The sequence below is a fragment of the Rutidosis leptorrhynchoides genome, chromosome 1 (genome assembly GCF_046630445.1).
Source record: "Rutidosis leptorrhynchoides isolate AG116_Rl617_1_P2 chromosome 1, CSIRO_AGI_Rlap_v1, whole genome shotgun sequence".
Classification (NCBI taxonomy): Eukaryota; Viridiplantae; Streptophyta; class Magnoliopsida; order Asterales; family Asteraceae; genus Rutidosis; species Rutidosis leptorrhynchoides.
In genome coordinates, this window is record NC_092333.1 from 612,510,698 (window position 1) to 612,538,135 (window position 27,438).

The window sequence follows — 27,438 nt, forward strand, 5'->3', positions numbered from 1 at the left end:
GTTGATCGTCTCACCAAATCAGCACACTTCCTATCAATAAGAGAAGATGACAAGATGGAGAAGTTAGCACGACTGTATTTGAAGGAAGTCGTCTCCAGACATGGAATACCAATCTCTATTATCTCTGATAGGGATGGCAGATTTATTTCAAGATTCTGGCAGACATTACAGCAAGCATTAGGAACTCGTCTAGACATGAGTACTGCCTATCATCCACAAACTGATGGGCAGAGCGAAAGGACGATACAAACGCTTGAAGACATGCTACGAGCATGTGTTATTGATTTCGGAAACAGTTGGGATCGACATCTACCGTTAGCAGAATTTTCCTACAACAACAGCTACCATTCAAGCATTGAGATGGCGCCGTTTGAAGCACTTTATGGTAGAAAGTGCAGGTCTCCAATTTGTTGGAGTGAAGTGGGGGATAGACAGATTACGAGTCCGGAGATTATACAAGAAACTACCGAGAAGATCATCCAAATTCAACAACGGTTGAAAACCGCCCAAAGTCGACAAAAGAGCTACGCTGACATTAAAAGAAAAGATATAGAATTTGAAATTGGAGAGATGGTCATGCTTAAAGTTGCACCTTGGAAAGGCGTTGTTCGATTTGGTAAACGAGGGAAATTAAATCCAAGGTATATTGGACCATTCAAGATTATTGATCGTGTCGGACCAGTAGCTTACCGACTAGAGTTACCTCAACAACTCGCGGCTGTACATAACACTTTCCACGTCTCGAATTTAAAGAAATGTTTTGCTAAAGAAGATCTCACTATTCCGTTAGATGAAATCCAAATCAACGAAAAACTTCAATTCATCGAAGAACCCGTCGAAATAATGGATCGTGAGGTTAAAAGACTTAAGCAAAACAAGATACCAATTGTTAAGGTTCGATGGAATGCTCGTAGAGGACCCGAGTTCACCTGGGAGCGTGAAGATCAGATGAAGAAGAAATACCCGCATCTATTTCCAGAAGATTCGTCAACACCTTCAACAGCTTAAAATTTCGGGACGAAATTTATTTAACGGGTAGGTACTGTAGTGACCCGAACTTTTCCATGTTTATATATATTAATTGAGATTGATATTTACATGATTAAATGTTTCCAACATGTTAAGCAATCAAACTTGTTAAGACTTGATTAATTGAAATATGTTTCATATAGACAATTGACCACCCAAGTTGATCGGTGATTCACGAACGTTAAAACTTGTAAAAACTATATGATGACATATATATGGATATATATATATAGTTAACATGATACTATGATAAGAAAACATATCATAAAGTATATTAACAATGAACTACATATGTAAAAACAAGACTACTAACTTAATGATTTTTAAACGAGACATATATGTAACGATTATCGTTGTAAAGACATTTAATGTATATATATCATATTAAGAGATATTCATACATGATAATATCATGATAATATAATAATTTAAAATCTCATTTGATATTATAAACATTGGGTTAACAACATTTAACAAGATCGTTAACCTAAAGGTTTCAAAACAACACTTACATGTAACGACTAACGATGACTTAACGACTCAGTTAAAATGTATATACATGTAGTGTTTTAATATGTATTTATACACTTTTAAAAGACTTCAATACACTTATCAAAATACTTCTACTTAACAAAAATGCTTACAATTACATCCTCGTTCAGTTTCATCAACAATTCTACTCGTATGCACCCGTATTCGTACTCGTACAATACACAGCTTTTAGATGTATGTACTATTGGTATATACACTCCAATGATCAGCTCTTAGCAGCCCATGTGAGTCACCTAACACATGTGGGAACCATCATTTGGCAACTAGCATGAAATATCTCATAAAATTACAAAAATATGAGTAATCATTCATGACTTATTTACATGAAAACAAAATTACATATCCTTTATATCTAATCCATACACCAACGACCAAAAACACCTACAAACACTTTCATTCTTCAATTTTCTTCATCTAATTGATCTCTCTCAAGTTCTATCTTCAAGTTCTAAGTGTTCTTCATAAATTCCAAAAGTTCTAGTTTCATAAAATCAAGAATACTTTCAAGTTTGCTAGCTCACTTCCAATCTTGTAAGGTGATCATCCAACCTCAAGAAATCTTTGTTTCTTACAGTAGGTTATCATTCTAATACAAGGTAATAATCATATTCAAACTTTGGTTCAATTTCTATAACTATAACAATCTTATTTCAAGTGATGATCTTACTTGAACTTGTTTTCGTGTCATGATTCTGCTTCAAGAACTTCGAGCCATCCAAGGATCCATTGAAGCTAGATCCATTTTTCTCTTTTCCAGTAGGTTTATCCAAGGAAATTAAGGTAGTAATGATGTTCATAACATCATTCGATTCATACATATAAAGCTATCTTATTCGAAGGTTTAAACTTGTAATCACAAGAACATAGTTTAGTTAATTCTAAACTTGTTCGCAAACAAAAGTTAATCCTTCTAACTTGACTTTTAAAATCAACTAAACACATGTTCTATATCTATATGATATGCTAACTTAATGATTTAAAACCTGGAAACACGAAAAACACCGTAAAACCGGATTTACTCCGTCGTAGTAACACCGCGGGCTGTTTTGGGTTAGTTAATTAAAAACTATGATAAACTTTGATTTAAAAGTTATTATTCTGAGAAAATGATTTTTATTATGAACATGAAACTATATCCAAAAATTATGGTTAAACTCAAAGTGGAAGTATGTTTTCTAAAATGGTCATCTAGACGTCGTTCTTTCGACTGAAATGACTACCTTTACAAAAACGACTTGTAACTTATTTTTCCGACTATAAACCTATACTTTTTCTGTTTAGATTCATAAAATAGAGTTCAATATGAAACCATAGCAATTTGATTCACTCAAAACGGATTTAAAATGAAGAAGTTATGGGTAAAACAAGATTGGATAATTTTTCTCATTTTAGCTACGTGAAAATTGGTAACAAATCTATTCCAACCATAACTTAATCAACTTGTATTGTATATTATGTAATCTTGAGATACCATAGACACGTATACAATGTTTCGACCTATCATGTCGACACATCTATATATATTTCGGAACAACCATAGACACTCTATATGTGAATGTTGGAGTTAGCTATACAGGGTTGAGGTTGATTCCAAAATATATATAGTTTGAGTTGTGATCAATACTGAGATACGTATACACTGGGTCGTGGATTGATTCAAGATAATATTTATCGATTTATTTCTGTACATCTAACTGTGGACAACTAGTTATAGGTTACTAACGAGGACAGCTGACTTAATAAACTTAAAACATCAAAATATATTAAAAGTGTTGTAAATATATTTTGAACATACTTTAATATATATGTATATATTGTTATAGGTTCGTGAATCAACAGTGGCCAAGTCTTACTTCCCGACGAAGTAAAAATCTGTGAAAGTGAGTTATAGTCCCACTTTTAAAATCTAATATTTTTGGGATGAGAATACATGCAGGTTTTATAAATGATTTACAAAATAGACACAAGTACGTGAAACTACATTCTATGGTTGAATTATCGAAATCGAATATGCCCCTTTTTATTAAGTCTGGTAATCTAAGAATTAGGGAACAGACACCCTAATTGACGCGAATCCTAAAGATAGATCTATTGGGTCTAACAAACCCCATCCAAAGTACCGGATGCTTTAGTACTTCGAAATTTATATCATATCCGAAGGGTGTCCCGGAATGATGGGGATATTCTTATATATGCATCTTGTTATTGTCGGTTACCAGGTGTTCACCATATGAATGATTTTTATCTCTATGTATGGGATGTGTATTGAAATATGAAATCTTGTGGTCTATTATTATGATTTGATATATATAGGTTAAACCTATAACTCACCAACATTTTTGTTGACGTTTTAAGCATGTTTATTCTCAGGTGATTATTAAGAGCTTCCGCTGTCGCATACTTAAATAAGGACGAGATTTGGAGTCCATGCTTGTATGATATTGTGTAAAAACTGCATTCAAGAAACTTATTTTGTTGTAACATATTTGTATTGTAAACCATTATGTAATGGTCGTGTGTAAACAGGATATTTTAGATTATCATTATTTGATAATCTACGTAAAGCTTTTTAAACCTTTATTGATGAAATAAAGGTTATGGTTTGTTTTAAAATGAATGCAGTCTTTGAAAAACGTCTCATATAGAGGTCAAAACCTGGCAACGAAATCAATTAATATGGAACGTTTTTAATCAATAAGAATGGGACATTTCAGATACGATACTATTTGGGTTATTGTTGACCGCCTTACCAAATCTGCACACTTCCTAGTGATGAAGGAAACTGATACAATAGAAAGACTTGCGCAATTATACGTCAAGGAGGTTGTATCTCGTCACGGTGTACCTTTATCGATCATCTCCGATCGCGATCCCCGTTTTGCTTCTAGATTTTGGCGTTCTTTACAAGAAGCCATGGGAACTCGTCTTGACATGAGTACTGCTTATCACCCTCAGACTGACGGACAAAGTGAACGAACAATTCAGACCTTGGAGGACATGCTGCGTGCATGTGTCATTGATTTCGGAAAGGCCTGGGAAAGGCATTTGCCACTCGCCGAATTCTCGTACAACAACAGTTATCACTCTAGCATTAATGCTGCACCTTTTGAAGCATTGTATGGCCGCAAGTGCCGATCTCCTATTTGTTGGGCCGAAGTAGGCGAAAAGCAAATCACCGGACCCGGGGTATTCCACGAAACCACGGAGAAGATTGCTCAGATTCAAGCTAGACTTAAGACTGCCCGTGATCGCCAAAAGAGTTAAGCCGATCTTAAACGTAAGGACTTTGAATTCAACGTTGGTGATCGTGTAATGTTGAAGGTTGCACCTTGGAAAGGTGTGATCCATTTTGGAAAACGTGGAAAGTTAAACCCACGATACATTGGTCCTTTTGAAATCTTAGAACGTGTTGGACCCGTTGCATACCGTTTGGATCTACCAGCACAATTGAGCTCAGTTCATCCTACCTTCCATGTGTCAAACTTGAAGAAGTGTCTTGCTGCACCTGAACTTATCATACCACTTGAAGAACTTACGATTGATGACAAACTCTACTTTGTGGAGGAACCTGTTGAAATTATGGATCGTGAGATCAAAACTTTGAAACGCAACAAGATTCCGATTGTACGAGTACGATGGAATGCCAAACGAGGACCTAAGTTTACTTGGGAGCGAGAGGATCAAATGATGCGGAAGTATCCTCACCTTTTCCCAACTCCTCCATCTACCTCAGCTTAAATTTCGGGACGAAATTTTCTTTAACAGGTGGGTAATGTAACGACCCTGGATTTTCTAACGTTAATTTATTAATAATTATTATTATTATTAATACGTGTGATTAAACGAATGTATGTTATTACATTTACATGTTGCCATGATTGCCCGAACTTGACTTTAATTGCCCGAAACGTCTTTGTGACACCCGGAACTTTCACGAATAATATTTTTAGATATTATTTGCATTCATGATTAAGGTTTATTAATCATTTCGATTAACTATGGATATTAGTTAATTACTTGGGCTTTGATTGGGTTTATTTATTAATTATTTGATCTGAACGGTGTCTTGCCTCTGAACCGTATACTAAACTGAACGGTGTCTCTCCTGTGCTGTTGTTATGCATTGTTATGTGTGCCCATAAGGCTTTTGGCAACTCATCTACCCATCCGCTGCACTTCATTCCCAACCTTGCTTTGATGGCGTGCACAATATCTCTATTCATAACCTCACATTGACCATTAGCCTGAGGGTGCGCGAGGAGGTGAAGCGTTGTTTGATATTCAAATCCCGACACCAGCTGCGGAAGGGGTTGCCTTCAAATTGTGTACCATTGTCGCTAACAATTTTGTTAGGTACACCGAATCTGCATACAATGCTTTCCCAGAAAAATCTCTGATCTGTTTGCTGGTAATGGTGCGCAGTGGTTTCGCTTCCACCCATTTGGAGAATAAGTCGATGGCAACCACTAGGTACTCAACGTTCCCCACGCCCTTTGGGAAAGGTCCCACTATATCAATAGCCCATTTGCAGAATGGCCACGGTGACGTGATAAGTATCATCGGGTGTTGTAGCACCCTGCTAACAGGCGCATGCAACTGACATTCTTGGCAAACTCTTAACCTTTTAGCAGTGTCAGCGTACATTCGGGGCCAATAATATCCTAATCGCTTAATCCTCTCGGTGACTGTCCTCGACCCAGAATGTAACCCGCAAGATCCCTTGTGAATCTCATCAATAATCATAGTGGCTTCTTTGGGTCCCATGCAGCGAAGGGATGCGCCTAGATAAGATTTTTGATATAGAACCTCACCTCGTAGTTCGTAATTCGGCGCTTTCACCCTGATCTTCATTGCTTCCTTCTCCCCTTTGGGCAAAGACCCAGTTCGCAGGAATTCTATGATGTCTGTTGTAACGACCCTGGATTTTCCAACGTTAATTTATTAATAATTATTATTATTATTACGTGTGATTAAACGAATGTATGTTATTACATTTACATGTTGCCATGATTGCCCGAACTTGACTTTAATTGCCCGAAACGTCTTTGTGACACCCGGAACTTTCACGAATAATATTTTTAGATATTATTTGCATTCATGATTAAGGTTTATTAATCATTTCGATTAACTATGGCTATTAGTTAATTACTTGGGCTTTGATTGGGTTTATTTATTAATTATTTGATCTTGGGCTTTGTTAGTGTAATGGACTCATGATATTGGACTTCCAAGCCCACCCTACCTTTTAAGTGGACAAATTAGCCCACACTTCCACTAGTAAGTATTACTTGAACATGGAAACTAGTTAGTTATATCAATTGGAATCTAGTTTGCTCATAATCCCCATGAACAACCATCCATTAACCAACTTTGTAAGACTTTACAAGCTATTAACCAACAAACTTTTTCCTCCTCCCCATGGTGCCCAAAGCCGTCGGCCTATAGGCCATTTGAAGGGGGTTTTTAATTTTTTTTATCACTACATTACTTGCATTACTCTTTCATTCAAACACACACACAAACACTTACAATTTTTCTCTCATTTGCTCTCTAAAGTGTGAGTTCTTTCAAGGCTTTCTCTTCCTCTTTTTCTCTTGACAAAACCGATTTCCATATACACATATCATCATCATCTTTGCTCTTTAATATTGTATAATTACTTGATACTTGTTAGATGTTGTTGTTACTTTGTTACTTGTTCTTGTTATTACTTACTTACATATTTAAGAATCAAACTCTTTAGTTTGATTCTCCATAATATCTTGTATTTTTTCAAGAACACAAGAACATAAACTTACTAGTTTATGATTCTACATTTAATGCTTCCAAAGATTTAGAGTTCATGTGTTGCAAATCATACTTGTAAGTCATGTTAGTAAACTTTAACGTTTAATTTCTTAAAGATCAAACTTTGGTTTGAATCTTTAAAGTATGAACAACCATGAACAAATTACTTGTTTACTTAGCTTACTTCTTCATTCTTGCACTTTAATTTCATGTAATTAGTTTAAATGGTCAAGTACTACAAGTTAGTCTTGATCTCATTAATCTTGAACTAAAAGTTAACTTGAAAGTTCAAGAACATATAAATAAGTTTTCTTTAAATATAACTTTGTATACTTATGCTTGATCTAGACTTTTGGGTCTTGGATCTTCAAGATCTAACTAAGAACTATGTTCTACATCTTAAGATCTTGATTTATAAGTTCACTTTCAAGTTTGTAACTTATTATTAGTTTTAAAGTTCATGTATGTGTTAGATCTAAGACTTTGATGTAACTTTGGTTCATCAAACTTCATACAACTCTTAAGTAAGTTGTGCTTCATGTCTTAGACTTACACAAGGGTTATGATGGTCAAAACTTGGTAAATATGATGTAAACACATCAATGAGTTGTACACTTGAAGCTATAGGCATCAAGGATGAGAACCATGATGAACATCAAACACCAAACCCACCAGAACCCATTATTTTCCTGCTTACAGTTCTCTTCCTACTGTTCTTCTGTTTCTGTAACATACCAGTAGACCTGGGCTGTTGTGATTATGATTTTCAAATAGTTCTTTTCGATTTGATAACTTTTCATATAAGACTCGTCTTAATCCGAGTTACGGTTTAGGATTTATGGCCCTCCGATCGTCACTATGTCCTTTTAACGTTGTGCAGAAATTTCTGACCTACTCGCACTTAGACCGTCACCACGGTCAAACGAAGACGATTTTTCTTATGTAAACTTTACCACACTTAAAGGACTCATATACGGAGCCATGGCCACTGGTCTCACCTTAATTCAGTAAGGGTAGAGGCCGTGGTGACTGACTGAAGTCAGCCTTTGTTTTAAACTACTTTCATAGACGAAACCTACTTTACACCTTTTGTTAAATGATGAATGATGATGACCCTTAAGACCTTATTTACATAATTTTAAACCTATTAAGACGATTTACTAACTTAGTACTATTTGACTTAGGTTGAGGACCTTCGGACTGATTACTTGCACACCTTTTCCGAACCGACTTTACGACTACATTATCATTGTGAGTTACAGCATTCCCTTTTTACTTTAACTTATTTTGGGAACTGAGAATACATGTGAATTTTATGTTTTACATACTAGGCACGAGTACTTAAACTTATATATGTGTGGGTTATATAACGGCATAAACATTCCCTTTAGCTCGGTAACGTTTAATCATTGGTTTTTGAACCGTGAACGCGAATCTTAGATATGGATCTATAGGGTTTGACATCCCCACTCGGGCTAGTCGCGCTAGCATTTAATGAGTGTTTAATACTTCGTAGACATATGCACTTGCCAAGTGTAATTTCAGGGGGTATAAACGTTAAGTTAGTTACCAAGTGCCCACGGCTAACATATACTTTATCATACTGTTTTGAAACGCTCTTTGTAGCACTGAAATCTCGTGGCCTACCTTACTTACTGTTATACTTAAACTATAGCTCACCAACCTTTGTTTTGATGTTTTTAAGCATGTTTTCCTCAGGTGCTTGAGGTTAGCTTCCGCTGTGTACTAGTCGTGCTGTAGACACCCGCTGCTTAGAGTTGTCATCGCATGAACTACTTTATCTTGCATTCAAACTTTAGTACTTTTGAACTATGACTTGTAACGACCATTGTGGTCACATACACTTATTATTTGCTTCTACTTAGTGAAGCATGCTTTTGGATTGTAAAACATTCGATGTTGGTTTAGACATCACTTTATTATTGAATGCACACTCTTTTTGAAAACGCATATAGTACTTAACCTTGTAATGATCCTGTTGTTGATGATTCGTACACGATGGTTTTGTACGGGGCATCACATCTGTCATCCAAGTCACTTCTTCATCTTCAACGGACGCAATTGTTGTCTCTGGCTCTATGGATTTCTTGAAGACTTGCTCCACTAGTATCTTCTTTTCCAGATGGTTAAAGGTGAGGGCCGCCAGCTTACTGAGTACATCTGCCTGCTTGTTCTGACTCCTAGGGATTTGACTGATCCTGAAGTCAACGAATGTATCAGCTAGAGAGTGGACTAGAGCCACGTATGATTGCATAGATTTGTCATTAGCATCGAATGTGCCATTTATCTGATTGGCGACTAACTGCGAATCCACATAGGCTTGAAGCTTCTTTACTCCTAACTCTCGGACTATACGATCCCTGCTATTAGCGCTTCATACTCTGCCTCGTTGTTTGTTACCTTGAAGTTGAATCGTAGCGCGTATGTATGCTCTTCCTGTTACGGACCCGTAAGGATTAAACCTGCGCCAGCGCCTTTGGAGCTTGCTGCGCCGTCGGTATAGAGCTCCCATAGTTCGGAAGAAGGCGCGGGGAGTTGCTCAGGGTCGCAGATTGTCGGCATATCAGTGGCCGTTTTGGCCAGATAATCGGCCATCACCTGCCCTTTGATAGCGCTTCTGGCGCAGTACGCAATTTCATGCTCGCCCAGCTTTATGGCCCATTTGGTCAGCCTGCCCGATATTTCTGGCTTGAAAAGTAGTTGCCTAATAGGTTGGTCAGTGAGTACCGTAATCGAATGTGCTTGGAAGTATCTGCGTAACCGTCACGCAGTGACAACGAGCGCGTACACAAGTTTTTCTATTGGGAGATAGTTTAACTCACTCCCTGATAGTGCTTTACTGACGAAGTATATTGGCATTTGAGTGTCTCCTCGCTTCACAATAAGGATGGAACTAACAGCTTCCTTGGACACTGCAAGGTAAAGTATCAGGGTCTCGCCCACGACAGGAGCTGTTAACGTGGGGAGGTCTTTGAGGAGTGCCTTCATCTCCTGAAATTCCTTTTCTGCTTCAACTGTCCATTTGAAATCCGACTTTTTGGCGCAATCTTTCAAAGTATGGAAGAACGGGAGCGATCTTTCGGCGGACTTAGATAGGAATCACGTTAATGCGGCTAACTTCCCATTGTGGCTTTGAACCTGCTTTTTTAGGAGAGGGCATCTTTTCAATTGCCTCTATCTTCTTCAGGTTTGCTTTGATTCCCTGTGGGGTTACGTTGTGCCCTAGGAAGTTTCCTTCCTCTTCTCCGAAGCTACATTTAGTAGGTTTAAGCTTCATATTAATGCTTCTGAGCGTGTTGAATGTTTCAAGAATGTCCGCTATCAGTTGCTCTTCGGTGTTACTTTTTATGACGAGGTCGTCAATGTATGCCTCAAGGTTGTGCCCGATTTGTTTAGCGAACGTTGTATCTATGGTACGCTGGTAGGTAGCGCCCACGTTTTTCAGTCCTAAGGACATTTTGGTGTAACAGTATATCCCCTGATCTGTGTGAAACGCGGTCTTCTCTTCGTCTTCCTCGGCCATTTGTATTTGGTGATATCCCTTGTAGGCGTCTAGGAAACACTTAAACCTGAAGCCTGCCAATGATTCGACTTTCCAGTCTATTTCTGGTAGTGGATAATTGTCCTTGGAGCAGGCTTTGTTGATGTCCTTGAAATCAATGCGTAGCCGTCATGTTCCATCGGACTTGGCTACCAACACGGGATTAGCCACCCATGTCTGATAATTCACTTTGCGCAAGATATTAGCCCTTAGTAACTTGTCAACTTCTCTGCGCAACCACTCACTTCTTTCTGGCGCCATCGGTCGCTTTTTCTGTTTGATAGGAGTCAAATTGGTACTAGCGCGGAGATAATGCTGCGCTATCTCACGAGGTACTCCAGTCATGTCGGCGTCGCGCCAGCAGAATACGTCAGAGTTGGAAATGAGGATGTTCCTCAACTTTTCTTTAGTTTCATGTGTCAGGCTCCCTCCTATCTTTACCTTTTGTTCCAGATACTTGGGATTGACAATGACCAACCACCCGTTTGCGCCCTTCTCTTCCGAAGTGGCGTCACCCTTATCGGTAACAGACGCACGTAAGGCATCCAGCGGTGTTGATTTGAGAGTGGCGACTCCTTGTTCCGTTGGAAATCGGACCATCCCGTGGACTGTGAAGGGTATAGCGCCGAACTTTTGAATGGAGATCCTCCCCAGTATAGCATTATACCTAGAGTATGAGCGCACTATACAAAATTCGATGCTCTCAGTACGCCTTTTAAACTTATCCTTGCTGTCCCTCAGCTCCAACTTCAAGTCTAGAATCCCTATGGGCCACGCTGATTCTCCTAAAAACCCAGATAAGGCCGTGGTTGGAGGTCTGATGGTTCGCCTTATCGGCGTGGGCAAGTGTCGGAAGCAATGCTCGTACATGATGTCGACACTACTGCCATTGTCCATATGAAGGCACTTAACACCATGACCTGATTCAGGTAGGTATCCATGCAATACAATGGGCGCGCAGGAGGTGTTTAACATCCGTATGGCGGGGAATGATATCCCTGTTGCCCTCAAGCTTTCGCCAGTGTCAGCTTTGCGCTTAGTTCCTAGCTGTTGTCGGTAGTTAATCATTGAATGCATTTTTCCTTCCGCAACAGATGCCTGTTAAGAAAAAATAAATGAGTAGTGGACATATAGAGAAAAGATCAAATCAAAACCTTTTAACTTGTATGTCCCACGGATGGCACCAAATGATCAAGCATAGAATAATCGGGTCGGGTTCGGTCCATGCTTGACATCAATGAAGGGGGATTTAAGGGTCAATTGAGTTTAAATCTCCGGTCCGGAGTACCGTGAATAACCCCCTGCGAGATGAGGATCTCAGCGGGGGTGGTTAAACATAGACCCACCATCGGCGGGTAGTCCAGTCAGCGATGGCTCGCGCTAGGTTGTAGGGTTTGTGTTCACAGAACGTTACCTGTGTATCAAGAGTTTCTAGTGAAATGCTGTAAGTCCGGTTGCACGGGTATAGTTGCGCTATCCTAGATAGCGCGGTTCGTCCGTACGTGGATACTAAAAATAGTATGTGTGTAAGTTCTCCAAGAATCGATGCTTTGCTTTGTGATTCGAGTCCGTTATTTATAGCTATAGTGCCGTTTGCTTATTGGAGTTACATGTTCCATGTTGCTTTCTTGTCGGTACTACCTGGCCGTTTAGGGGAGGGACCAGTGAACAGTACTATTGCGTTCTGCTGACTGTCGGTTCTTTTGTAGAGATCGTGGCAAGTACGAGACACGTCATCCTTGTCTAGCGTGCTACTCTAGTCTAGCGCACATTTACTTGCGCCTGGAGTGCTAGAGCGCGAGGTCTGTGCACATATGGTGCAAGTGTGATGCGCAACACGATGTCAATCGGGTATGTGTATCATTAATAAATACACCTATGATTTCACTAACGTTTTTCGTTGACAGTTTTCTATATGTTTCTCAGGTTCTTGATTGGCTACTTGATACATGCTTCCGCGCATACTTTGATTACTTGCTTGGGGTCAAGCATACATGCATACGCTATTGATAGCATTCGTGATTTTCAACTTATATTATGTCGCAATTCATTTCATTTATACCTTATAACTTTTGTAAACTTAAATATGTTGTCGAATCGTTGGTAAACTATAAACTTTGCAAGTCCTATATGTTTCAAATGAAAGCGACATAATTTTGGTCAAACGAGTATCATTCAGGGACTATGACCACGTAACGGGACCTAAGTTAACGACGCCGTCAATGACGATTTTGGCGGGTCGTTACAAATGAAATTGTGGCTCAACATGGGATACAGTTATCTATTGTGTCAGGCATGGATTCAAGGTTTGTGTCTAACTTCTGGCAGAGTTTACAACAAAATCTGGGCACTCGTGTTATTCTTAGTACAACATATCACCCTCAGATAAACGGCCAGAGTGAACGAACAATTCATACCTTAAAGGATATGTTAAGAGCTTGTGTGATAGAATATTGGGGTTCATGAGATTCTCATCTGCCTCTGATTGAGTTCGCCTACAACAATTCATATCATTCAAGTATTGGTATGCCATCATGTGAGATGCTATACAGTCGTCGATGACTCCTACTTGTTGGTTAGAGGTCGGGGAGAAATATTTTGCAGGTTCTGAGAGTGTTCAAACGATTGGAAAGATATTTGCAATCGCACATGAAAAGTTGAAGGGTGTAAGAGATAGGCAGAAAATGTATGCGGATCCACATAGACAGCCAGTGAACTTATCCATGGGAGAACGCATGTATTTGAAAGTATCAATGTGAAAAGGAGAAATTCGTTTTGGTAAACGTGGGAAATTAGCGCTGAGATACATTGGTCCGTGTAATATTAGCCAAGTTTTGAATGATCAAATGATACTTTTGGACCTTCCACCGTAGTTAGCTCGTATTTCTAACTAATCTAATGTATGTTATCTCCGCAAATGTCTAGTAGAAGATGAAAGTCAAATCCTACCACTACAAGATTCGAAATTTGACATGAGCAAGAAGTTAGTTAAAGAACTAGTTAGAATTGTGGATGGAAAAGTTATTAAATTACGCAAGAAACAAATATCAATGGTGCTTGTTAAATGGAAACACAGTTTGGGTGTTAATTTGACGTGGGAAACAGAAGAGTTGATAAAATTCAGATACCCTCATTTGTTTGATCTTGACCAGATTATGAGGGCAGAATCCCCATAAGGGAGTAGATTTGTAACAACCTCGAATCGGGTCTATAGGTAAATGAAATTTTCGCCCTTAAATGATTTTATTAATTATTTTAATAATTATTTTTTATAATTATTTGGTTAAGTGCGTTTTGTGAGGACTGCTTAATGAGGTGTGTGGTGATTCAGTTAACTGGTAGATACACGTGTGACATGGGAATGGGTTTCCATCCAATGAAGAAAATCCATTTAATATACATACTCCCTTCATTCATTAACTAGACTTTATACTTTGATTCTTGATTAAAAGTGTTTGTAATGGCTGTTTGATGTCAGTAATATGTTATATGCTTGTTATATGACCTTCTTGCATCACTAGGTTGATTACAACTTGTCATATGTTGTTGTTGTTGTTCTTCATCTGCTCGGACAAGATCTCAGCCGATTGGATGAGATCTCAACCGATCGGGTTACATCTGAACCAATAGGGAGAGATTTCAGCTGCTAGGGTGAAATCTCAGCCAATCGAGTGACATCTCAGTCACTAAGGTGAGATTTCGGCTACTAAGGTGATATTTCAGCTGCTAGGGTGAGATCTTAGCCTATCGAGTGAGATCTCAGCTGATTGGGTGACATCTCAACCGCTATGATGAATTTCAACTACTAGGGTGAGAATTCAGAATGCGCGTGAAGCGCTAATTGCACAATTTGAAGCTCATGCGCACGTGTAGTGGCTCGTTTTTCACGTAAAAACAAATATATCATATTGTACTAATTAAATGTTGTTCTTGGTACTCGTGTCGAGTCCATCGCGCATTTTAGATGTTAGGTGCACGAATGACTTAGTTCTATGAATGGTCAGGTGCAATCTTGACCCATGTGATGTGTTTGATTGTTTAAACTATTTTAGTGATAGAACATGATCTAGAAAGGTGTATTAACTTGGGATATTATATATTCTCAGGTAATAATAACAAAGAGAAGGCTTAGTAATATTAGAATTATGAGTTTTTGCTGATATGAGGTGAGTCGGACTATCCTTTCAAATATTTGTATAAAGTAGCAAGTTATGCTATTATGTTCATCTTCAGACTGGCCTGATTATGTTCCTGTTGTATATACTATGTTGTATATGTATATTTATGTGCAAAATGTGACTGTCGGCCTTGAATTGTGAGGCTGAACAAAAGGGGTCAACCTTGAATTGTGAGGTTGGGTTTAACTGTACCATCTGTATAATATAGCGTTGAATGACGCATAAGTCATGTCTGGATCACTATAGTAAGTATTCAGTAACAATAACTATCGGTAAACTCTAGCATGATCAGCTAGTGCTTGCAGGCCAGGCCAGGCAGCTGGTCTCCTTGTGGTTGTTGTAATTGTTATGTATATACGCAATTGTATTATAACTTGATGTTATATACTTGTATGTATAAATTTATTTCATTCACTTAGTTTCGTGATAATCCCCTACATCTTCTCTCCTGCAAGTTAGGATGATATGCATGTTTTGGGAGCGGGAGAAGAACTTGTACGCAGGGGCGGAGCTTAGTGTAACCCAAAGAGAGTATCCGCCCCACCTGAATTTAACTGGAAAAAAAATTTACACTAAAAAAAAAATTACTAAAAAAATAAGGTTTTTATTAGTGTTTACCCCCGCTGGAAATGAAAATTTTATTAAATTTTCGCATCTGCTCCATCTGTCTTTGAGTTCAAGTTCCGCCACTGCGTTACACGCGTTGATATGTATGACACAACTTTAAAACTCTAATGTATGTTTTTGTTATAATATAATTAGTTTGCACGTAACACTAGATGTTGAATTATATATATATATATATATATATATATATATATATATATATATATATATATAATAACCAATCGTGGGGAAGCAAATTTTTTTTTCGTTTTTTTGGAATTTTTTTTCCGGCATCAAGATCACGCGAAAATATGAACATTTAGAAGAGACACTTCGTGATGAATGTTATTATTTAGGCGGGAAAACGATCGACAAAAATAACATTCAAGATAATATTGTTTGTGAAGAATATGAACATTTTTTTCATGTTTTGTGAAGTAAAATTTAGCCCGATTTAGAGTTTAGGGTTTAGGGTTTGGTGTTTTGGGTTTATTCCATAAACCCAAAACACCAAACCCTAAACCCTAAACCCTAAACTCTAAACCGTTCATGTTAAAAACTCAATCTAAATCCTAAATCTAAACCCTAAACCCTAAATTTCTAAACCCTAATATCTAAACCCTATAAACCCTAATATCTAAACCCTAATATCTAAACCCCAATAGCTAAAACTTCAACATACGCTTGAAAAACACGATAATTGTTATATATTACTTCTTCGGGCGTTTTTCCGCCAAAATAAAAACATTTATCACAAAGTGTCTCTACTAAATGTTCATATTTTCATCTCATCTATAATGTTCGTGAACAAAGTTTTTTCAAAAAATTAAAAAAAAAAAAAAAAGTTTTTGTTTCTCCCCGTTTCCCCCCGATTGGTTACTTCCCTATTGATCCTACCACTATATATATATATATATATATATATATATATATATATATATATATATATATATATATATATATATATATATTATGCTGTGTATAAAAAAAGTACGGTGTTATATTCGTTTTATTCATCATTTGTTGAAAAGATTTTATTTTATTACGTATTATATTTGTCAAAAAATGTGGCATGTTAATAATCTTTTCAAAATCCACTGTGAAAAAGAAAATTAAAAAAGAAACATATTTTCAAGAAAATTGATAGTATTTATGATGATATACTAACGTCAACACAAAAAATGCTTAAAAATATTTAAAAAATAATAGTATTTATGACGTAATGATAACATCGCCACCACATAAAAAATATATATTAAGCACTTAGAAAAATAAAAGAGACATTATAGGTTTGCCATTTGTAACACCACACTACATATTAACCACTGGATTATTCAACTTTTGATATTTTTTGTAGCTTATACTATTAAAAGTCATATATTGTTACGGAGTATAAAATTATATAATTACCTATAAATAACTTGTAACGTATATAATTGACTTGCTTCAAATCACCTAACGGTCTAGTACGTCGTAAATTTCTAAACCCTAATATCTAAACCCTATAAACCCTAATATCTAAACCCCAATAGCTAAAACCTCAAAATACGCTCGAAAAACACGATAATTGTTATATATTACTTCTTCGAGCGTTTTCCCTCCAAAATAAAAACATTTATCACAAAGTGTCTCTACTAAATGTTCATATTTTCATCTCATCTATAATTTTCGTGAACAAAGTTTTTTCAAAAAACGAAAAAAAAAAAAAACTTTTTGCTTCCTCCCGCTTCCCCCGATTGGTTACTTCCCTCTTGATCCTACCCTTATATATATATATATATATATATATATATATATATATATATATATATATATATATATATATATATATATATATATATATATATATATATATATATATAATCAGATGATGTCGTCAAATACAATACATATTTGAATATCATTTTCTTCACGAGTACGTTGATCGAAATATCGGTTGAATGTGGAGCCAAATATCTTGCCATCAAGAATAGAATATTTTAACAGTTTCATACAATAGAAAATGAAAAAGAATATATATATATATATATATATATATATATATATATATATATATATATATATATATATATATATATTAATAAAATATTATAAATAACTGAGAATATTTAAGAATCTATATTTATATTTTTATGTCTAAATATTTAGGCATATTGGTTAAATTGATTTTGGGATTACAATTTGTAATCTATACCTGGTAAAATAAACATCTTTATCCATATTCATATTCAATATTCATTTATTTAGATCATCCATATCCGCTTTAAGAGATCAGACTAGATGTATATCCATCGAATCAAATGTTAATTATCATCCTTAGTCGGCACCGCCTTAATTAACCAATCTAACTGTTAACTATATACAAAATACTAAGGTGTTGTTTGTTTTTTAGGGGTTGATCCGTACATCACCTCAAATTTGCCATACACCATCAAATAAATTATTTAGACATTTTTACCCTTTCTTTTACACTATCAAATTTGTCATACACCACCAAATGAAGGGTATAAATGTCCAAATAATTTATTTAGTGGTGTATGGCAAATTTGAGGTGGTGTACGAATCAATTCCCTTGTTTTTTAGTCTGCAATTACTGCGCGATCACACACGTTTTTTCTGCAAACTGTTTGTTTTTCTGAACAAATAAGATAAAATAATTCTTTATATTGTCTGCAAACTTGTAGACTTTGAAATATAGTTTATAGTGTTGCAGACAAGATTAAGTTATTTTTGCATACATGAAAATAAATAATCTTCAATGTTCAACATATTGACCTTTAGGTCATATCTTCTTCATAGACATGATTAACACATAGTATGATAAAAACGTCTTAAAACAAACGACATCTAAATTTGAGCTTGATCTACATATTTAATAATGTAATTGGGCCAAATATTAAAAACAAAGCATTTGGTAAGTTAAGTTAGATGGACATAATAAAAATTGATGGACTTAGAGCCATAAAAATGTATTGAAACTAGAAGAGTAATGTTTTGAAACCAGAAGAGGCAACGTATATTAGTTTATGGAAGTTTAGGTTTATGTCTTACATAAACTAAAGCTTATAGTAGTAGTATATTGTTTGATTAATAAAAATTTAAAATTTATTACTCATTTCGCTTTGACTTTTAATAGTCACTCTTTTCTAATTTCATTTTTTATATTTTTTATGCGTTTTATATAATATTTGATAAAAATTACATGAATGTATGACATTTAAAATGTGTTTTCATTAATATAACTTTCATTATATATCATATTCTTTCCGTCTGAAATTTATTGTCTAGTTCTGAATTTAGGGGTTTTTTTTCTTTTAACCTTGACTTTAAATTTATTTTATGTGTTACATAGTGCTTGATAAATGTTATACCGTTAAAATATATTATCAAAAACTAATACTTTGATATAAATTTCATAGAATAATTTTTAACACAAACAAAAATATTCAAAGTCAAAGTTGAAAAAAAAAAAAAAAAACCTTCCAAGTCAAAGCATTACAATAAATACGAGATGAATGGAGTATAACACAAACAAAAATATTTGAAGTCAAAGTTAAATAAGAATGATCTTACAAGTTAATAGTTGATACTTCTGATGAATCGAGTGAGTAAACAATAAGCTTTTGATAATGAAATAATTGTGATAACTTTTAGAACTAGACTTTTTTGTGTCGTTGGTCCCTCCATTATACATCAAAAAGCTAACAGTGTCCATCCGTTTTTTTTTTTCTTCCTAACATCATGTCATTATCATGTCATTTAAGCATATCAAGTTCCTCCGTCTAAATTTCGTTAAAAAGTCCGTTAACTCTTGACATGTGCCTTGCACGTGGGGGTAAAATCGTCTTTTTTACCTTCTTCTTCGTCTTAATCTTAACTAAACCCTAAATCAAAATCAAAATTGTTTTTTTGCGTTGATCCCTCCATTTCAAATCCGATAAACGAGGTGAAATATTCACTATTTTTCACGAATTGTCACGTACTCAAAATGGATTCACGTCATAACAAGTACTACTAAAAATGCATTTAACAAAATTAGTTTAATTAAATACCCAAATCTTCATCTTCGCTCATTAAATTAAGAAACTAAACAAACAAATCTTCATCACTTTTCGTTGAAATCTGGAGACATCGCAATTTCATATCTACAAAATCATCGCAATCGAAGATTACATGGAACCCAATCAAGACAATCGAAGATCTACAACATCTGATGACGTCACACTTCATCTGTTGTCGCAGTACATCCTCTAGAGATTGTTCCTTTTTAAAACATCTCATTGCTTTCTCAAAGGTTACTGGGAACCCACTCAAGACAATCAAATTCGTTACAAGTTCATGCCTTATGTAACCAATCAGATTCCAGTAACTTCATCGATTTCGATAGCGTTTCATATCCACGTCTGATAACATTTTGATTCCGGCAAAGAATTCTGATTAACTATACAACCGTTATCAAAGTTCAAAAATTAGTGACTTTTATTATGGTTTTATAGGATGTGTTTTTAGTTTCTTTGATTTTGAATTTCTATATCTTAGAAAATTCAGTTTGGATCTTGTAATTTTTGTTCTCAATTTTGTTTTTTGAATTTGATGATAATATAGAGTTGAAATGGGTGTGTGATCTAGATCAAAGGGTGTGACCTGCACTTAATTTTTGTGTTCGGAAACTGTGAAACTTTGAAACTCTTAATTTTGTGTTTATTAACTTTGATTTTGGATTTCACTTTGATTTTATTTATCAAATTTAGAGTTTATTAACCCATGATTAATCTGTGACATGAGTTTCAATCTGCTCAATCATGGGTTCATTGGACATGTGCATTCATATTCAGATGAAGAAGACAAGCAAATAGACGATTTTACCCTCACATGTTAAGACTTAACGGACTTATTTAACAGAAGTTTGACGGACGGATGCTGATTGCAAATTTTTGAAAAACAAACGATCCTAAAAGCAAAAAGAAACCCGATGGATGCTATTAACAATATGGGGGTATAATCAGTGTTGTAAATCTCCCGAGATCTTCCCGAGATCTCCCCCGAGATCTCGTTTTTAGTAGGCAACGAGACGAGATGTTCATCTCCCGAGATTTCTCGGTCAACGGGGTCAAACTTAGTCAAAGTCACGATTTCTCGGATTTTCTTGCTAATTTGTAAGATTTTCTTGCAAAATTCGTAATTTCTAATATTTTCTCACTCAATTCTCGGATATTTTTGTGAAATCTCGTAAAAACGTATATAAATATACATATATTTATGTTTTTATGTATATTTTTATTAAAAAGCTATAAAATCAACGTAAGTCAACGTCCGAGATCTCCCCGAGATTATTCCGAGATGCCGAGATCTCCCTAAAAAGTTAAACGAGATATCCCCGAGATCCGAATTCTCCAACCTTGGGTATAATACACGGACGAAAGGCGAAAAAAAAAAGTCTTAAAAATAAGCTAAAAGCTAACTAAAAGAGAAGTAACAAAATTACCCTTGTAAGTTTCAGCATTTCAATTATAGGTTTCCAGCTATAATGCTAGTTTTTTCAAACACAATCATAAAGACTCAAATGAAGAATAAAATAGTTTCGCAAGCAATTATCGTACTGCTATTTCCGTTTGGCCTTTAAACATACATGTTGATTTATTTATTTTTCTAATTCTATTCTAATAACGAATCGAATATACGAAAAATTTGTTTTATATTTTAAAGTTTGACAAATACAGTTTTTAAACGGTTTGACGAGACAAAAAAAAAAATAAATAAATATACAAAAAAGCAAGAAAACTTCATTTGACAGGTGTTGATAAATTAATTTCCAATTGAATTAATTTCTAAATGAATAAATAAAAAGTAACCAATCTAATACTACCAAAAACATTGTGAATCCCGTAGCTTTAGCAGCTAATAATCCTACTTATTTTACCACATATAATTTAACTAATAACTAACCGCAGCTAATATATCCTTTTAATTAATAATTGCAGCTAATATAATCTAACTCGTGTTAATTTCAAACAAAATGTAAAACAAAATAAAGCATGAAAACAAATAAATAGAATATTTGTAACCGGTTGCATCGTTGTTCGACGGCAGAAAACAGCCTTTCGCCGGCTAAAACCTGCTCAGCCGGTAACCAACAGTCTCTTTCACTTCGATCCCTTTATATACAACTTCATTTCATGTATTTGTTTAAATATATCTTTCTTAAAGTTGACATTTTTATTTTGGTCAATTAACATAAACGTTTATATTTATTTTAATCTAAATGACAAAGTTACTCAAACAACGTATGAAGATTGATCATGATGTGACCAAAATGAACACGAATTCTGTTGGTGTTACTAAGGCAAAACGAACACGTAAAACAGTTCCTCGTGATTCTCCTCCTAGACGTAGCTCAATTTATCGCGGTGTTACTAGGTCCACACATATCTTTTATTCTTTTTAAACGTTATATAATTTCGTTCTCATTTCTTTTATTTACCTGAATTTTTGACTTGCTTTGTGAACCGACTAATCTCAAATTACCGATGAGTTTAAAAGATTAACGTTTTGTTAGTTTGGTTCAGGCATCGATGGACGGGGAGATATGAAGCTCATTTATGGGACAAGAACTGTTGGAATGAATCTCAAAATAAAAAAGGCCGGCAAGGTTAGTTACTTTACTTTTTTCGATCATACGTTTACTTTGAAATGATAAGTTATTTAATTAAAAAATTTTACGAATTTGTTCTTGTGTTTCTTAATGTATCACGATGGTGGTTGATTTGATGGAATGGCCGGCCTATAATATATCAGTTTATCTTGGTAAGTTTGCTTATATTTATTTACAAGTTAAATGATCAATGTTATGCATGTTTGTGTTACGAGTAATATATACGTAATCAGATTTTTTGAATTTATTTATTTACCTTTTTTTGGTTAAATAATTTAGGTGCTTATGATGATGAAGATGCAGCTGCTCATGCGTACGATTTGGCTGCACTTAAGTATTGGGGTCCTGATACAATCTTAAACTTTCCGGTAATTGAGGATTTATTAAATAAATAAAAATTACTAGCTTCAGAAATAATTAATAATTAATTATCATAAAGCCATATTCATGTTTGTAGTAATTCTTTCAGCGTGCATTTTTTTTCCTTTAGTGTTTGGTTTTTCTTTTTTTTAATTGCATGCTGTAGATTAATCAAATTAGGTTAAATTTGTAGTTGATGACATATCATAAGGAGCTGAAACAAATGGAAGGTCAATCAAGAGAGGAATACATTGGCTCGCTAAGAAGGTTTTTTTTTTTTTTTTTTTTTTTTTTTTTTTTTTTTTGTATACCAAGAAATGAAATACAATGAGATCATATGAAGAATTGTAACGATTATATTACTTAATTGATAATTTTTTTATTTATCTTTTCGTAGAAAAAGCAGCGGATTTTCTCGTGGAGTTTCAAAATATAGAGGGGTTGCAAGGTATTTAATTTTTTACTAGCTTTAAAAAAAAAAAAAAAAAAACTAGTTAATTTCCTAGTATACATCATCGACTCATCGTTAATTATAAATTACACTAATTATGAAAATTTTAGTTAATTTATTAAACTATGTAATTTCATATTATACATCGCCACCAATTATAATTTACATTTTATGAAAATCGAAACTTTATTAATATAACCTTAACTTGTATTCTTAGAGTTAGAGCGCGAGTTATTAGTGGTCAGGAACTTAATTGTTAACATTAATTATTACATGATCGATCAGGCATCATCACAATGGTAGATGGGAAGCTCGAATAGGGAGAGTTTTTGGCAACAAATATCTTTACCTGGGAACATACGGTAACTAATCGAATCTCACAATTTTATCTTTTTTTTTTCCATTCACCATAGTTTTATGATTATTAATTTTTATTTATATTTACTACTTCATCCGTTTCCAAATAAGTGTAATGTGTTTGACTTTTTAAGATTTTTCTCTTAGAATTTTAAGATTAAATATTTTTATTTGTGCAACATAGTATTTTATAAAAATTATATGAATAGATTCGATTTAAAATGTCTTTTCATTAATATAACTTTTATCAAATACTATATATTACAAAACAAAATATTTAAAGTCAATTTAAAAAAAAAACATTGTACAGTCAAACATGACACTCATTTTGAGACGTTGGAAATGGTATTAGTTGTTACTATAACTGTAGATTCATAAAAAGTTATAACATACGGTAAGGGGCGAACCTACATACGTACAAGTGGTAAGTTTACGGGATACAACTAGTTTGAAAATTTTTAATAAAAAATACTCTTTAAATTGTAAAAGTCACTACTAAAATTAAGTAGAGGACCCCATATATATTTCAAATATGACCTCAACAAGTTTAACTACTCGCATCCCATATATTTTTTAAATTTATAAATTTTTTGAAAATAAATTAGCTCTAAAATAGTATTTACATATAACTGGTACTGAAAAAAAATTTAGAACCATTGAATTCTGACATTACTTTATAAAGTAACAAACTAATTGGTTGGACTATTTTAAAACCAAGTTAAATCACAAACTGTGCCACGTGTCAACTAAATCCATGGAGATCATAATCTTTTACATGGAGATCATACTAAATCCAAAACTCTCACTGTCAAGCGATTAAGGATTCATGTCTGCCAAATGCCAACTTCCATCATATAAGTTACTTTGGTGATTAGTTTAATTAACTTTAATCTAAATTTAAAATTCCAAAAGGTATAAAAATTAAAGTAAAAAAAGGGTATTTGCAGCTACACAAGAAGAAGCAGCCGTGGCTTATGACATGGCAGCAATAGAGTATCGTGGACTAAACGCCGTCACAAACTTTGATCTTAGTCGTTACATCAAATGGCTAAGGCCCGATAACAATACCACTATTGGTGCACCATCAAATCCAAACATAAATATTATTGATGTTACTTTACCAAGTACTAGCCATGACTTAGGATTAAACTATGTCCCGGACCAACAAAAAAATCAACCACCAATGGAAATGGTTTTACCCACTCTGGCGGAGCCAATTGCGTATTCGTCTAGGTCACCTACTGCCACATCAGCGTTGGGACTTTTGCTACAGTCATCCAAATTTAAAGAAATGATGGAGATGACCACTGCGGCCGAGTTCACCTCTACACCTCTCGAGTCAACCCTCGAACCCTCGTGCAACAAGTTCCCAGAGGAAGTCCAGGTACATTTCGAGAGCCAGGATTTTGGTGATTACAATGGTGGTGACGATTTTATTTTTGGTGGCATGAATTTCATGCATAACATGTTGCATTCGGAATTTGACAAGTGAACTCTCTACTATCAACATGGTCAATAGTTTACAGGTCGTGATGAAGCCATCGTCACCCTAATCCGAAAATGATTTGGCTTGGTAACTAATGTAATTTAAAATGGATATTAATTTATTTTTAGTAGGTATTCATTGCAAACCACAGATTTGCAAGTGAATTAATAAGAATGGAATAATTTAGTAGCCCATATGAAAGAAAGGACTTTCTTGCTTTCATATGGAGAGGGAAAAAGTACCTTCAGGTCATTCATTTGTGTAAGATTGATTTAGTTTGCATTTTTTGTAGATAGAATGAAAGGACACATTAGTTGTTGTAATATCCTTTATTATTTATGATATCCAATAACATTTATATTTTGTAAGCACCTATGTATTTTTTTTTCCCTGATCATGCTTCTTAAATTTATACGGAGGTCTAGTATTGAAAATTATTATCTATATATATATATATATATATACATATATATATATATATATACATATATATATATATATATATATATATATATATATATATATATATATATATATATATATATATATTTGATTTATAGTATTTACGAGTAGCTTTTAAAAATTCGAAATCGATTGATTTTATTGCAAAAGAAAACAGATCCGGTCCATTACTAAGTTTAGCTTTTCCCCGTATTTGATCATGTGGGCTTTAACAATTTCAGCCCGTCCATTAAATTGTTGCGGAGTAAATCGTATTCGAGTTTTTCTACACACCAATGCTTCATTAATAATTCTAAATAATTTAACAAAATGAAAAACACATGTTACATAAAATAAAATATACACAAACTCTTCATTGTTCTTCACTTTCTTCTTACCTCCACACACCACAAACACACACACACACACACACACACACACACACAACATAATCAAGCAAACAAGAAAAAATAAAAACAGAAAGGAAAAAAAATTTGTGATCACCTCTTTCAACCAACATTGAGCTCTGACATCGAGGGGAACGACACCACGGATGATGACAGAGTCAAGGTTTATGTGTGACAAAACTAACTGAAAGATTTTAGCTGATAGCTGGTAGCTTATAGCTGGTACCTGATATCTTGTAGCTGTTAGCAGGTAGCTAGTAGCTTTTTATATGTATTTAGGTGTTTTGTAGGTATGAAACTATAAAAATTAAGAGTAAAATGACAAAAAGCTATGAGCTTTTTCTAAAACGTTAGTTCAATTATCTTTTAGCTTTTTTTCTCTTTAAAAAAACTTTACACTCTTGTAACTAAAAGGGGCTTTTTACATGATAGGAGTTTTTTTAAAAGCTAGAAGTAAAAAACTCCTAAAAACTTCAAAAAGCTAATGCCTAACATGCTTAAACGAATAGCATAAACCGCTCTACTTGGGAGGAATGTCAATGTTTTAGTAAAATTTTCTCAATAGCTCTTATTATTTCTATTTTTTTAGCTTAAAATGTAAGAGATCGACATTTCTATAAGCTCGTTATAAGATCATATTAGCTGTCAATTAAACACGTAGACAGGTAGGATTATTGGACCCAACAAAACGAGTGTTTTAAATTAATCACTCACACACAAACGATAAACGATATTGTTAAAGCATATATATGAACGATAAATAAAAGCATAAAACGACGCGAGATTTAATGTGTTTATATCCCTACTCCAAAACACGTAGAAGGGTTTACTCCAGGGCGAAAACAGAGATTATTTACTATATTTTTCGTGCACATATGTATGGGTTACAATGCGTTTATTTATAGAGCAAAAAGAAGGACGAATCGAAACACAACGAGATGTCCAAGTCCAAAACCAACTCCACCCGCCAGGGCCACTTCGTGCTCGGGATATTTGCATCCCGGTCGCAAGTTAGCTGTTTCAAACAAGCTCATCTCCTGTCCAAATCTCGTGGAGTAATAAGTGATTAGTCTAGCCTTTATTTACGTAATTTACAAACTAAACCTAATTCGATATAATCAAGGTACTCCTGGACCCCTTCATGTATTTCTTCGTTTTCAAGACCCGTGATATGTTGCCAAAAGTTGAGATCACATCTTCTTGGTTTTATTAACACATCGTCATCAATCTTCTTAGTAAAGATTGAATATGCCTAATGGCACCAATCTGCTTGTAAAAACAATAAAGAACTATCGATCGGGACTGATCTAGCATGAACTTGATTCATTTGAGCCATTTTTTATTTTTAATTTGGGTTTTTTGATAAGTAATACTCGACTTTGGTTGCAAATACGAGAAAATGAAGTATGAGACTCGGATTATATAAATAAAGAATCCGAAGTTTCAAACGCCGGATTCCACGTGGCACGCAACCATTCGCCAGTATTTTGAAACAAGGATCGGTGGGATAAATATGAGAATTAAATGAACGGTTGAATGTTTAAATAAATCCAGAGTTTCAAACTACGAA

At 34.6% G+C, this 27,438-nt stretch overlaps 3 protein-coding genes across 3 annotated transcripts; 1 reads left to right on the plus strand and 2 right to left on the minus strand.

Annotated features, from left to right (window-relative positions):
* Nucleotides 1–5,862: 5,862 nt before the first annotated feature.
* LOC139847889 (uncharacterized) lies at nucleotides 5,863–10,377 on the minus strand. The gene is made up of 4 exons (XM_071837623.1): nucleotides 10,178–10,377; nucleotides 9,852–10,093; nucleotides 9,400–9,738; nucleotides 5,863–6,446 (listed from the first exon to the last, which is right to left on the minus strand). The coding sequence occupies exons 1-4, from the start codon at nucleotides 10,375–10,377 to the stop codon at nucleotides 5,863–5,865; spliced, it is 1,365 nt and encodes a 454-aa protein (XP_071693724.1).
* Nucleotides 10,378–11,059: 682 nt separating this feature from the next.
* On the minus strand, nucleotides 11,060–12,007 carry LOC139847901 (uncharacterized). The gene has a single exon (XM_071837634.1). The coding sequence runs from the start codon at nucleotides 12,005–12,007 to the stop codon at nucleotides 11,060–11,062; it is 948 nt and encodes a 315-aa protein (XP_071693735.1).
* Nucleotides 12,008–22,027: 10,020 nt separating this feature from the next.
* LOC139885016 (AP2-like ethylene-responsive transcription factor At1g16060) lies at nucleotides 22,028–25,384 on the plus strand. Its single transcript, XM_071868974.1, has 8 exons — nucleotides 22,028–22,131; nucleotides 22,281–22,363; nucleotides 22,510–22,518; nucleotides 22,646–22,734; nucleotides 22,920–22,993; nucleotides 23,124–23,174; nucleotides 23,463–23,539; nucleotides 24,482–25,384. Exons 1-8 carry the CDS (start codon nucleotides 22,028–22,030, stop codon nucleotides 25,024–25,026), a joined length of 1,032 nt encoding a protein of 343 aa, XP_071725075.1. The 3' UTR covers nucleotides 25,027–25,384.
* Nucleotides 25,385–27,438: the final 2,054 nt, after the last annotated feature.

Excerpts from the sequence above, each read along its gene's own strand:
- LOC139847901 (XM_071837634.1), bottom strand. The coding sequence starts at position 12,007 with ATGCATTCAATGATTAACTACCGACAACAGCTAGGAACTAAGCGCAAA.
- LOC139847889 (XM_071837623.1), bottom strand. The coding sequence starts at position 10,377 with ATGAAGGCACTCCTCAAAGACCTCCCCACGTTAACAGCTCCTGTCGTG. Across the intron at positions 10,094-10,177 it reads CTCCCAATAGAAAAACTTGT|GCAACTACTTTTCAAGCCAG; the intron begins GTACGCGCTCGT and ends CCAACCTATTAG. Across the intron at positions 6,447-9,399 it reads GATGACAGATGTGATGCCCC|GGGAGAAGGAAGCAATGAAG; the intron begins GTACAAAACCAT and ends CTTTGCCCAAAG.
- LOC139885016 (XM_071868974.1), top strand. The coding sequence starts at position 22,028 with ATGAACACGAATTCTGTTGGTGTTACTAAGGCAAAACGAACACGTAAA. Across the intron at positions 22,132-22,280 it reads ATTTATCGCGGTGTTACTAG|GCATCGATGGACGGGGAGAT; the intron begins GTCCACACATAT and ends AGTTTGGTTCAG. Across the intron at positions 23,175-23,462 it reads AAATATAGAGGGGTTGCAAG|GCATCATCACAATGGTAGAT; the intron begins GTATTTAATTTT and ends ATGATCGATCAG.